This window comes from Liolophura sinensis, chromosome 8 (genome assembly GCF_032854445.1).
Source record: "Liolophura sinensis isolate JHLJ2023 chromosome 8, CUHK_Ljap_v2, whole genome shotgun sequence".
NCBI lineage: Eukaryota > Metazoa > Mollusca > Polyplacophora > Chitonida > Chitonidae > Liolophura > Liolophura sinensis.
In genome coordinates this window covers 23,641,977-23,655,101 of record NC_088302.1, presented here as the reverse complement: position 1 = coordinate 23,655,101, position 13,125 = coordinate 23,641,977, and the positions used below count along the sequence as shown (strand labels likewise).

At 39.9% G+C, this 13,125-nt stretch overlaps 1 protein-coding gene across 2 annotated transcripts; it reads left to right on the top strand.

Moving 5' to 3' along the window:
• Window positions 1-342: 342 nt before the first annotated feature.
• LOC135472620 (uncharacterized) lies at window positions 343-12,439 on the top strand. 2 transcript variants are annotated; one of them, XM_064752216.1, is made up of 6 exons: window positions 343-782; window positions 1,475-1,570; window positions 6,448-6,535; window positions 8,051-8,184; window positions 10,420-10,572; window positions 11,263-12,439. In XM_064752216.1, exons 2-6 carry the CDS (start codon window positions 1,510-1,512, stop codon window positions 11,952-11,954), a joined length of 1,128 nt encoding a protein of 375 aa, XP_064608286.1. In that variant the 5' UTR covers window positions 343-782; window positions 1,475-1,509; the 3' UTR covers window positions 11,955-12,439. The 2 variants fall into 2 exon arrangements, with proteins under 2 accessions (XP_064608286.1, XP_064608287.1); XM_064752217.1 differs by lacking the exons at window positions 343-782; window positions 1,475-1,570 and adding an exon at window positions 2,371-4,658.
• The last annotated feature ends 686 nt before the right edge of the window (window positions 12,440-13,125 follow it).

The window sequence follows — 13,125 nt, the reverse complement described above, 5'->3', positions numbered from 1 at the left end:
CGTAAATTGGCCGTTTAACTCTTCTGTGTGCAAATACGTATAATGAAATGACACCTTTCCACTTGTGTTTCATAAAGAAGGGTGGCATGTCACGCCGTACAAGTTCACGAACGGAGAGCGTGAATAAACTTAAAAGACAGACTGCTGCTTCATTCTAACACGTCTGTACAAGCCCTGGGTGGGGCAATGCCCTGTTGTTCTATAACCTACCTCGTCCCTGTTCAAAGGGCTGTAGGGCCTGTTTTGCTTGACTGGCGCTGGTTGGCCACACAACACGGGGTATCAGTTTACATACTGACAACGGATTTTACCTGTGCCTTCAGTACTACCCGGAAAATTACCTGTGAATTTGTGTAGTTACAAATTCCCCAGAAGCTCAAGTGAATTACTTAGCAATTCCAAAGCGATAGACTGCCACGTGGAAATATCGGTAGATTTACTCGGTATCGCATTGAATCGGCTTCGACACAGACTGAAATGTTTGAACAGACCAACGAACACATATGTGCGCTATGGCCATATATCATTTTAAATATTGTGTCTGTTGGATTTCATGCATGCTTTGACCTATATAGGCTGTCAGAGGGACGTGCTTGACACATACTATATATACCTTGATGCCATAGACTGAGTTGGAACTACCGAGCAGGGAACCTTGCGCGAGTGATTAGTGTTCACCTTATCCACGAGCACCGAACATTTGTATATACATGTACCTATAGCTTGTGCACCATTAAACAGGTCTTATACAACGCAGGATAAAGCGACAAGAAAATCAACAGGTAAGAAAAAACGGTGCACCTTTTTGTATAGCTCCGTGTACAGTGTACCGTTTTTGTACTTAGTCCTATACTTGACGCCACCTTCGCTCCAACGATCTGTCCCTACAGTGCAGTGACATCAAATATCGGAGCGAAGGTGGTGTTAAGTAAGACAATGGAGAACCCTATATACAACATTTAGGGATCGCCATTGCCCTCTCTTTAGCAGTGACAATCTGCTTCATGTTTTGTTTGTTTTTTGTGTACAGGAAGGCTTTTTCAACAAATTTATGAGTTGATTTGCCATGCCAACAAAAGACTTACACAGACCTATACGCTTGTTTCTAAAGAGTAGGCACTGAGATCTTCGCGAAATATTTCAGGCACCGATTTAATATTGGCTCATTACGTATGAATAATTATCACTAACAAAATGTGTTAATAATTTTCAAGCAATTTTCTGATTTATGGATGGAAGAAACCAGAAGCCACGATCGATGTGTAATGGTGGTACGGATAAATGTTTCATAATAGTTCTTGATTAATTTGAATATGTATTCATGTTTCAATTTGTATATCAATGAATCAAGCAGATGTTCGAGGAAAGAAACAAATTGTGGAGAATGGGTCTTACAGTCAATCAAAGGAACAATGTACCAGTCCATCATGATTGCCCACGATGTTCATTTGTTACAACTCCCCTTTGTTTCTAGGTCTTACACGTGACACTGTGAAAGGGACAGCGAAAATGAAGCGACACTGGATTCACCTCCCATGCTTATTTCACATGATTGGCCTGTGTATTTCAGGTAAAAACACCATGACGTTAAATTGTTTGTAATGTTAAGTTTGGAAGTCCATCTTCAGTTTTAATATATAAATAGTGTTTTGTAACCTGATTCAGTGAAGCGTTTCGGTGTGTGAATTGTCTCATCGCAAAATATAATTCCCGATATAATTTTGAGTGACACACGCAGAAAATGTGACGAAGAAAGACAAAAAAATGCCCAAAGTTGTTCTTTTATAGTTTTGTATGGGTTGATTTATTTATTGATTGAGTGTTTAACGTCAAAGTCACAAAGTCAAGAAGTTTTCACTTATGCAAGTGCGACAAGTTTCATGTGTGGAGGAAACCACGCTGTCCACGCTAAATTACCGACCATACTAGTCTTCAACGAATGACCAATCGACCACACAAGCGATAGATCTCTTATTGTTACTAAAGGAGCATATATATCGTAATTGTATTTGTTGGATTGGTACACTTTTGGTACAAGAAAACACGAAAGAACACTCGTATATAACGTCAAAACAAAAGTGGAGTCTTACTGATCGTGGACTGGCCGTCCTTATCTTGTCAGTGTCATATATGTTTACCTCTTGAATATCCGGGTACCCCATTTCTCCCTATTTGGGACCCCTGACTTGCTCATTTTAGCCAATATATATGTAATTCTAACAGCAATATTGAGTTTCTTTGTTCTCATATGGTTAGACCGTCTGATGGACAACATACTCGTGCCTTTACATTTCTAAAAAAGTGGTAAAGAAATGTAATATTCTACTTTCAACACTACTAATATCTGTCCAAACTTTTAGAAGAATTAGAGTATATTAATTTATAGACAGGTATAAACATAGCTCAGTTTGTTTAATGTAAGTAAAACATTGGAAACAGACGTAGATAAACATTAACTTCTGACTGGAACGTAGTTTTATTTCGGCCATAGTCTTATATCACGTAGGCATAGAAATATAAAAGTTTCACTCTGGGACGATTCTCGCGAGTGTTAGCACTTGTATCAATATACAACCGATAACAAAGGAGACAGTTATACACCAACCATCAAAGTTTATTGTGTGTCAGAAGAGAGGTAAATATCCTGTGCTCCAGTTACCTTGTGACGAGTATAAACTGTGTCAGGACAAATACCCCGTGATGGTATTTGTTTTCATATTTATCACACTCTTACATGTCGCAGCGGATGTTTACCATCTTCCAAGTAACCTGTTCGTGACCGGAAAATCTTTTTGGAGTCAAGTGCGTATTTACCGTATATAAGGTAACAAGGTGTATTACGGGGGCTGAGATTCACGGCCTGTGAGGCCAACGAGATTTAAAGCGTAAGAAGATGGCAAGTAAAAAGGCGTTGACAGTTTAAAGAGGTGGCCAAGGTTTTACAGTATAAATCGACGTCCGAGGCTGACAGTATATAGAAATTAAAAGTATGAAGAAATCCGTGCAGTTGACGAAGTGCCAGAGGTTGACAATATATAGAGGTCACAGAAAAAGACAGTGTAAAGAGATGACCGAGGTTGAAAACGGAAGAGGTGGTCAAGGACAGTGTAAATAGAGGATAGAGTTTCACATAATAAACAGGTGATTGCGACTATAGAGAGGTGGCTGTAGTTGACAGTAAAAATAGGTGCTGGAGTTGATAGTATGAAGAGATGCCGGAAGTTGACAATACAAGGAGGCTAATAAATTTGACAATAAATGAGGCGACCAGAGATTATAGAGGTCACCGCAGTTAACAGTGTAAAGGTAACCAATGTTGACAATGAGGTGTCCGAGGTAGACAGTACTAAAGGGTGACAGTTTCACATTAAAAGAGGTAACTGATGTTGACGTTATTAAGACGTGACTTAGGCTAACATGAGATGACTGAGGTTGACAGTATAGAGGTAACTGATGTTGACGTTATTAAGACTTGACTGGGGCTAACATGAGATGACTGAGGTTGACAGTATAGAGGTGACGGAGGTTGACATTATTAAGAGATCACTGAGGTTGACATTATTAAGAGATGACTGAGGTTGACAGTATAGAGGTGAATGAGGTTGACATTATTAAGAGGGTGACATCATTAAGAGGTGAGGGAGGTTGACAGTATAGAAGTGACGGAGGTTGACATTATTAAGAAGTGATGGAGGTTGACATTATTAAAAAGTGACGGAGGATGACATTATTAAGAGGTGAGGGAGGTTGACATTATTAAGAGGTGAGGGAGGTTGACATTATTAAGAGATGACTGAGGTTGACATTATTAAGAGATGACTAAGGTTAACAGTATAGAAGTGATGGAGAGTGACATTATTAAGAGGTGAGGGAGGTTGACATTATTAAGAGATGGCTGAGTTTGCCACTATAGAGGTGACGGAGATTGACATTATTAAGAGGTAACAGAGATTGACAGTATTAAGAGATGGCTGAGGTTGACAGTATAAAGGTGACGGAGATTGACATTATTAAGAGGTGACGGAGATTTACATTATTAAGAGGGGACAGAGATTGACATTATTAAGAGGTGACTGAGGTTGACAGTATAGAGGTGACTGAGGTTGACATTATTAAGAGATGACTGAGGTTCACGTTATTATGTGGTGACTGAGGTTGACGTTATTAAGAGATGACTGAGGTTGACGGTATAGAGGTGACGGACGTTGACATTATTAAGAGATCAGGGCGGGTTGACATTAATAAGAGATGACTGAGGTTGACGGTATAGAGGTGACGGAGGTTGACAATATTAAGAGAGGACTGAGGCTGACATTAAGAGAGGACTGAGGCTGACATTATTAAGAAGTGACTGAGGTTGACAGTATGGAGGTGACTGAGGTTGGCATTATTAAGAAATGACTCAGGTTGACAGTACAGAGGTGACGGAAGTTGACATTATTATGTGGTGACTGAGATTGACGTTATTAAGAGATGACTGAGTTTGACAGTATAGAGGTGACTTGGTTGACAATATTAAGAGGTGACTGAGGTTGACAGTATTGAGGTCACGGAGGTTGACACTGTTAAGAGGTGACTTCAGTTGTTAGTGTTGAAAGCTGATGGAATGAAGGACATCCGTTGACAGCAGAACACACGTATGAACAAGTGACCATTAGGTAATATTATATTGGTTGCAGGCAGTCTGGATTTTCTTTTCGGTTTTCGTAACAACATATTACTTTTTGGAAAGCCCAAAAAATTTGGCTGCAGACGATAAGTATATATATGTATCCCAGTGTGTGAACAATAGGCCTACGTATATTTATTTATTTATTTGATTCATGTTTTATGCCATGCTCAAGAATATTTCACTTATACGACGATGGCCAGCATTATGGTGGGAGGAAACCAAAAGAAACCCACGTACAGCCAGAGAGGAAGCCAGCAGGCCTACGTACATGTCGCCTCTTCTACATGTCGCCTCTTCTTCGCCTTTTTAACACAGTCCTCACATTTTATGTGTCTTTCGATAATAAGTTTAAAGGTCAGGTTTTATTTTTTACAGTCTATTTCCTGCGAACATAACCCAGGCATGTGGACCACTTTGCTGTGGGTTTTTTTCAGGCCTGAACTACTGTCGCACAAACAAGATTTACCTGTACTCACCCAGCACAGCCACTCTGCTGGTGTATGTATGATGTACCGATACACACAAAAGCTGTAGAGTCGTACTGACCTGGGATGGTAATAGTAATACCGCTCAAAAATGAGATCGACAACTAGTTCCATACTTCAGCAGGAATTAATTAAAAGCTTCTATACTGCAGTTATGATCAAGTGGGAAATTAACCCGATATTATAATGGTCACACGAAACAAGGGTAACATCAACTGTCGTCCTTTTTTCATCTACGTTCAAATGCTCCGTTCAAATAAGTATATTACTGGATGATCATGAATTGTGTGTTCTGCCAATTGTGTATTTCATATTTTAAAAGCAGCTCACTCATTGTGTATTTTGTCTTTATGAACTAATAACTGATTATGTATTTTGTATTTATGGACCTTTCACTGCTTGTGTGTTTTACAGTTATGGGTCACTCACTATTTGTATATTATATTATTATTAAAGGTCTTGCAGCAACCTGCGGATGGTCGTGGGATTCCTCCGGGCTCTGCCCGGTTTCCACCCACCATAATGCTGACCGCCATCGTATAAGTGAAATATTCTTGAGTACGGCGTAAAACACCAATCAAATAAATAAATAAATTATATTATTATTTTGTATTTTGAGATACTTGTCGACTCATCCACTTGGAAGCCTTTTTCGTGTCACGCGTATAATTAATATAAACAAATGGGCTTCTTCATAGACTGTGTATTGCATAAATTACTTCATAAATTATTTTCATCTTGCGCGGGGATGTGGGGGTGGCTTCGTTATCGCTGATAGTTATACAACGCTGGCTCGTTACGACTATAGAGGCCCTTGACTTAGGAAATCACGTGCTCGAGTCCGGTTGTCGCCATTTCGGCCGCAGCATTAAGTTAGGCGGTTGGTCCTGAACAAAGGTGGGTGCGCTCGGGGCGCTCCCTTTTCCTCCACCCATAAACCTGATCCACGCCGGCCCCCGTTTCCTCCACCCATAAACCTGATCCACGCCGGCCCCCGTTTCCTCCACCCATAAACCTGATCCACGCCGGCCCCCGTTTCCTCCACCCATAAACCTGATCCACGCCGGCCCCCGTTTCCTCCACCCATAAACCTGATCCACGCCGTAAAAATGGATCTTCTTGATCACGACCTTCAACACCAATTAAATAAAATTGATACCGGTGAGTAAATAAACGAAATAAATACGTAACTGTGTATGTATATTTATAAGTGTCTGGGGGACTATTCTTCTTATTTTGCAGTCATTATACGACAATGTAATTTCACGACATTGTCTTTTGTTTTTTCAGACCCATGTACCAGTCCTGTAGATCTGACGGCTGTGACGAATAAGAAGAAAACTTTTACCTCACCGAATTACCCGGACAAATACCCGAAGTAAGTCAGTTTTAGTCCATGAGTTAACAACGAAACTCTCTGGAGGTAATTGCATACACTCAGCAGTTGTCTATACTTGTCTGCATCTAACCATTCCGAATGCCCTCGGAAAGCCCACGGACCTACCGGTTTCCTATACCCATAAAACTGATCGCCATCTTGAGTATGGTGTGGAAGAAGAACCAATAAAATAATTTTTGCCCTTGAAAGTTGAAAAATGGAATTTCAACCAATCCCAGGGCGAAGACCGTGTAAGCATCACCGATTTCACACTTACACATACACGGTTGCAATCGACGCACGATTAGTTGCAGTGAGCCTTGATAGTAGTTTGGAGTTTTTATTTTCACGTATACAATTTCGTGAGTGAAATAACCACAAGATCCTTCTGATATTATTATATACTAATGACCTTTTAGGTTTTAAATGGCCTTAAATGGATCTTTGTACCACAGAGTTTGTATGTGATTGTGCTTTTGATAATTGTATCTGAAATGGTCTTTCCGACCATCCATCTGTATGTGACCGTGTTTTTGATCATTGTGCCGAAAATGGGCTTTCCGAACACCCATATGTATGTGGTTAAGCTTTTGATCATTGTATCGGAAATAATCTTTCCGATCATCCACCTGTATGTGATTGTGCTTTTGATGTGCTTTATAATCTCACAAATATTTCGGTGTAGATCTATTGGATTCTGATTAGGCACTGAATTAGACAAGATCATCCATAGGCCTCAGAGTAAACTAACTCAGTTTCAGTGCAAGTCATTCACCACAAAAAAGATACTCCCGTTAGACAAAGATACATTTATTAAATCTATCTTCTTCCACATTCAGACAAGTGGAAGAAAATACATTTAGTGACGAGATGACGTCAGATTTTGGCGCCGACTTATTTTAGAATTTATCAACTTGAGGTAGATATTAGAATTTTTTATGGCATGCACCTGCGACGAAATGCGTACTCTTTTCAATGGTATTTCTTTGATATTTAAATTTTCTTCTCCTTTAAATGACATCGTACACATGGCAGAAAACATAATTATCTAATTTCAAAAAACGTCAACAATTAACCTCATGTGTTCAGAGGTGAGATATGCTAAACGAGTCAAAAAAACGCTTATATACACTGAACTCTTATAACACTTTTTAATTTAATCAGTGAACCGTACAGACCTGCAAAATGACCCGGCACGTACACCCTTTACATTCACGAATATGTCAACAAACGTGTAGTCGCATGTTCTGTACTCTGCGAACCATCCCATGCCTGACAAGTTCAACAGTCTTAGTTGTGGTCAAGATAATGTGTAATAAATAATTGTTATTTGAAGGAAATGAGACGACCAAGAATATTAATATATTTGTATGCCTTTCTATGCATAAAACTGACTGTTGCCGACCCCCCCCCCCCCCCCCTAAAGGTGAAACAATTCATGGGCACAGCGTTAAAAACAAATCATATGGACATACTGGTACTTTTCTATAATTGAATCAATCAATCCTTTTGCAGTAATGCGATGTGTGTGTGGCGAATCTCAGCGGCATCAACCGATGATGTCATCAAAGTGGAGGTGGAGAATTCCAAACTGGAGAAACAGTTTGGGGCATACGGTTGTGCTTTTGATTATGTGGCGGTTTATGATGGTAAGTATGTTATATAGGAAGAATATATCATGCTATGTGACACTATTTTATGACTTAATATTGTAGTAATTTATAATGCAATTATTACAATGCGTTAATTTTAGCTGGGGTGCGCTGGTGGTAGTTGTTATTTTTTCTTTTTTTCCGAATAAGGTGTTTCCTGGACCATGAAAATGTACATGGTGTGTTTTTTATTTGCGAACAAAATCTATGCCGAAATATACTGCCTTTAGGCATCGCTTCGCTTGGACGAGTGCTATTACCATTACGCCTTGTGAGTCGACCTGAGCGTCTTCTGTAAGACGCAAATTGTTCAGTCACACCTCTACTTCACCTTCGGATAACATCCGATCTATTCTTTGCAGTGAAGAAAAATTCATGAAGATTTGCGAATCTGTCATATCTGTCTTCTCTTGTTCGAGCTTCTCTACATGACACAAGTCCTCTACCGGATTCACGTGAATGTGTGTTATTAGTCTTTTTTACTCAGCAGGATCAAATTCTCAGCAAACAGTAAATAAGTTTCATAATATCTGTTTTTACATCGTTTTTTAAAATCTTTTTCAACTGTATACGGGCATCAAGAAGTTTACATTTAACAACAGCCAATAGCAAGAAACATAACAACAAATGAAAAATTCTGCGATTTGGTCTTAAACAATGGCGGTGACGTTTTAAGGGAAAAAAAACATACAACAACAATATGTGAGAACAGTCCAGAACAGTCTGATTTCACCAATATGAGTACCCTAACAATTCTATAAACGTATCATCTGGTGTCAGGGTTAGGGTCTCCCCTGTATCAACACTATGTGACTAATCAATAAATGTACCATCTGGTGTCAGCATTAGAGTCTCCCCTGTATCAACACTATGTGACTAATCAATAAATGTACCATCTGGTGTCAGGATTAGAGTCTCCCCTGTATCAACATTATGTGACTAATTTATAAATGTACCATCTGGTGTCAGGATTAGGGTCTCCCTGTATCAACACTATGTGACTAATCAATAAATGTACCATCTGGTGTCAGGATTAGAGTCTCCCCTGTATCAACATTATGTGACTAATTTATAAATGTACCATCTGGTGTCAGGATTAGGGTCTCCCCTGTATCAACACTATGTGACTAATTTATAAATGTACCATCTGGTGTCAGGATTAGGGTCTCCCCTGTATCAACATAATGTGACTAATTTATAAATGTACCATCTGGTGTCAGGATTAGAGTCTCCCCTGTATCAACATTATGTGACTAATTTATAAATGTACCATCTGGTGTCAGGATTAGGGTCTCCCTGTATCAACACTATGTGACTAATCAATAAATGTACCATCTGGTGTCAGGATTAGAGTCTCCCCTGTATCAACATTATGTGACTAATTTATAAATGTACCATCTGGTGTCAGGATTAGGGTCTCCCCTGTATCAACACTATGTGACTAATTTATAAATGTACCATCTGGTGTCAGGATTAGGGTCTCCCCTGTATCAACATAATGTGACTAATTTATAAATGTACCATCTGGTGTCAGGATTAGGGTCTCCCCTGTATCAACATTATGTGACTAATTTATAAATGTACCATCTGGTGTCAGGATTAGGGTCTCCCCTGTATCAACATTATGTGACTAATTTATAAATGTACCATCTGGTGTCAGGATTAGGGTCTCCCCTGTATCAACACTATGTGACTAATTTATAAATGTACCATCTGGTGTCAGGATTAGGGTCTCCCCTGTATCAACACTATGTGACTAATTTATAAATGTACCATCTGGTGTCAGGATTAGAGTCTCCCCTGTATCAACATAATGTGACTAATTTATAAATGTACCATCTGGTGTCAGGATTAGAGTCTCCCCTGTATCAACGTTATTCCCGCTATCATCATGTTGTGGCTATTTTTGTAAATGTATGCCATCTGGTATCAGGATTATGGTCTCCCATGTATTTAGGCATACCGTGGCTATTTTCATAAACGTGTCATCTGGCTTCAGTATAGGAGCCTCCCGGATACCTACCCTATGGTTAGAGAATTAGGGCCTCCCCGGTATCAGCGTATTGAGACTATTTCCATAAATGTGCCATCTGGTTTCAGGATGAGGGCATTCACGGTATCAGTATATATACTGTGATTATTTTTATAAACGTTCAACCTGGATTCATGGTTGTTGCTTCCACATTATCAGTATACTGCGATTAATTATATAATCGTACCATCTGGTTTCAGGATTAGGGACATTCCACAAGAAGCTGGGCCAGTGGTGTGGTGACTCGAAGCCCTCTTTCGTCAGCTCAGGGAGCACCATTACCGTTGTGTTTCACAGCGACAGATCCTATGGTACTTCCGGTTTTGAGATATCGTATGTGTCCGGACCTGCAGGTAAGATTCTTTCGCTATAATAAAACAAAGGACTCTGTTTTAATGACCTACTGGTATTGGAGAAATCTATAAATTTACCTCTCGTATGCACCCCGCTGAGTCCATAAGGAATCAGTTTACGAAATGAATTCAAAATATGTTATGTGGCTTCACCGAGACGAGTTATAGACTAACAAAATTATTCCCCATTTGGTTCTGTTGCACAGCTATTATTCCAAATCGGTAGGGGACATGTTCAGCTAAAGCAATGCTTCCGGAAGCAGAATGTTTGTTTACACCAGCCGTATATATGGTGCTTATTTAGTTTAAAGAAAATGTTTCCCCTTTTTCTGAGCAAAACGTTTCATAAAATTTCAAATAGGATTCAGCTGGATCCACCCTCCCCTTTCTGACGTTATAACTGTTTCCGTTAACCATGATTTAGAGAAAGAAGCTTTTAAAAATGGCCGGAGTACATGTATGTTTGAAGGAACAGAGCATAAAATCCCAAGGCATGCTTGCACAAAAACAATGACGTGCTGCTGAAGGATTAACGAAGAAGCTCGATTGGGGGAGACATTTTTTTTGAAACAAACAGTGTTCTTTACAACTGCATTGAAATCGAGCAGCTCTGCGCGCTGGATAAAAGACTGTGATGAGGTATGGAAAAGTTGTGACTGTTTCTAAGAAATCTGTTTGTCCGTTTTGCAGAAAATTTTCGGGAAGACGCACGGTCGAGCCGCGGGATAACAACGATGGGTATGATAGGTTACCTGGTGCTGGTTCTGGCTATCCTCTGCGGTTCCATGTTAGCCATTCGCGTCGTTCTCAACAAAATCCGCTGGTGTAAATGTATGGAGAGGCCACGCCAACGGGCCAGTTCTATATTCATACGACGGCAGAGAAGAACTGCTTCCCATCAAACCAGGAGGTCGTCTACTGCCAGGGATATATTCGTTTTGCCCGTGTACCCGCCCTCGTACGAGGAATGTAGGAGAGATTTGGACGGGTCACCCCCACCATATTCTGCTATAGAATTAACTCCGGTGACTCCGATTCCGGAGACATCACCGCAAGTTGTTCATGACAATCCAGCTTTTGACTTGGACAGGGGGTTAGAGTTGTCGCCCCCTCCACCGTACGAGGAGACATCTGCTGATATTCAGGGCTATGTTCAAAGTGCCGCCAACGGCAATGCTCACCTTTCCAACAACGACATTGTTGAAAGTTCCAACAACGCCAGCGTTCGAAGTTTCAACCAAGACAATATTCAAAGCTCTAACAATGACAATGTTCAAAGATCCAATAATGGTAATGTCGAAAGTTCAAGCAATGTTGCTACTACCACTAACTCATCATCAGATACGGGAACCCCTGCTCATGGCGACACCGATGTAGTATAATTGTATTGTGATCTCTTTTGAAATCAAGGTCACATTTGCATTTTTTACTATGAATTTCCCCTAGTAAAGTTCCAAACGGAAGCTCCAAAAGAAAATGTTATTCCCTAAACGATATTATCCTGAAAAGAGTCTCTGTAGGGATCAGATCTTTCCGATCTGTTCTTCATGTGCAGAATTCGTACAATACTGGCGGATAACATCAGTGAAAGATATGAGCATACCTTGTTGAGGATCAATTACACTTAATTCTTGTGCTATTGGCGTTGCATTACTTGACGCAAACGGAAATCTTTTTGACGATGTCAACATCTTTGTGTACAGAAAAACCTCTGCATTAGGAGGCAATAGTGTTCAACGGTCTATGAGGAAGGGGTTTCGTATAAATGTGACAGCTCATTCTGTGGAATTTCCCTTTCAAATGAGTTTTCCGCCAAATATATGGACGAATATACAGATTATGCGCAATCCATACCTGATAACTTTCACCGAACACTAAATAGATCCAGCGCATAAATGAATGAACAACAACGAGCCCTCAGAATTCTCAGCAGTAAAAAATCCCATTTTGATTTGGTTTACGATACCATTTTACCAAGAAGGCCGTATGCCAACGACATTGTTCTGTGCAAGGAGAAAGTCGACATTTTTACGTTATTCTTTAAGAGGATTGCTTGCTTTTGATAAACATTGCTGCAACTAACCTGAACATATTCCAGTCTGGTCTGTAGTAATAGGTACTCTTCTCCGACAAATATTTACATTATTTTTTCACGAGAAAATGATGGTGCTTTAAAATGTATAAATAGAGTGATACATGTATAAATTTTATGATAACGCAGTAACTGGCCCCTGCATGAAGGAGCCTCATACCTTATGATATTCGTCAAGCACTTTGTGATATAAACAGGGTTTTCCTATTGTTTTATGTATTATAATACTATCATTTTTCCCGAACACTTATGGAATTAGCAAAAAGCATGGTTGATACCGTCACCCTACATACATACCATTTGGAACATTGGCTCAAGAAGGTGTAGACAAGGAGCATAGATTGAACAGAGAGGTAGATCCCAGACACGCCTAGAAACGTGACGGTGCAGAAACCATCATGGGAAGGACGTGATCGCTGAACATTTCCCATGGAAATCAGCCAGTTTTAAGCTGTGTAAAT

Excerpts from the sequence above, each read along its gene's own strand:
- LOC135472620 (XM_064752216.1), top strand. The coding sequence starts at position 1,510 with ATGAAGCGACACTGGATTCACCTCCCATGCTTATTTCACATGATTGGC. Across the intron at positions 6,536-8,050 it reads TACCCGGACAAATACCCGAA|TAATGCGATGTGTGTGTGGC; the intron begins GTAAGTCAGTTT and ends ATCCTTTTGCAG. Across the intron at positions 8,185-10,419 it reads TTATGTGGCGGTTTATGATG|GATTAGGGACATTCCACAAG; the intron begins GTAAGTATGTTA and ends ATCTGGTTTCAG.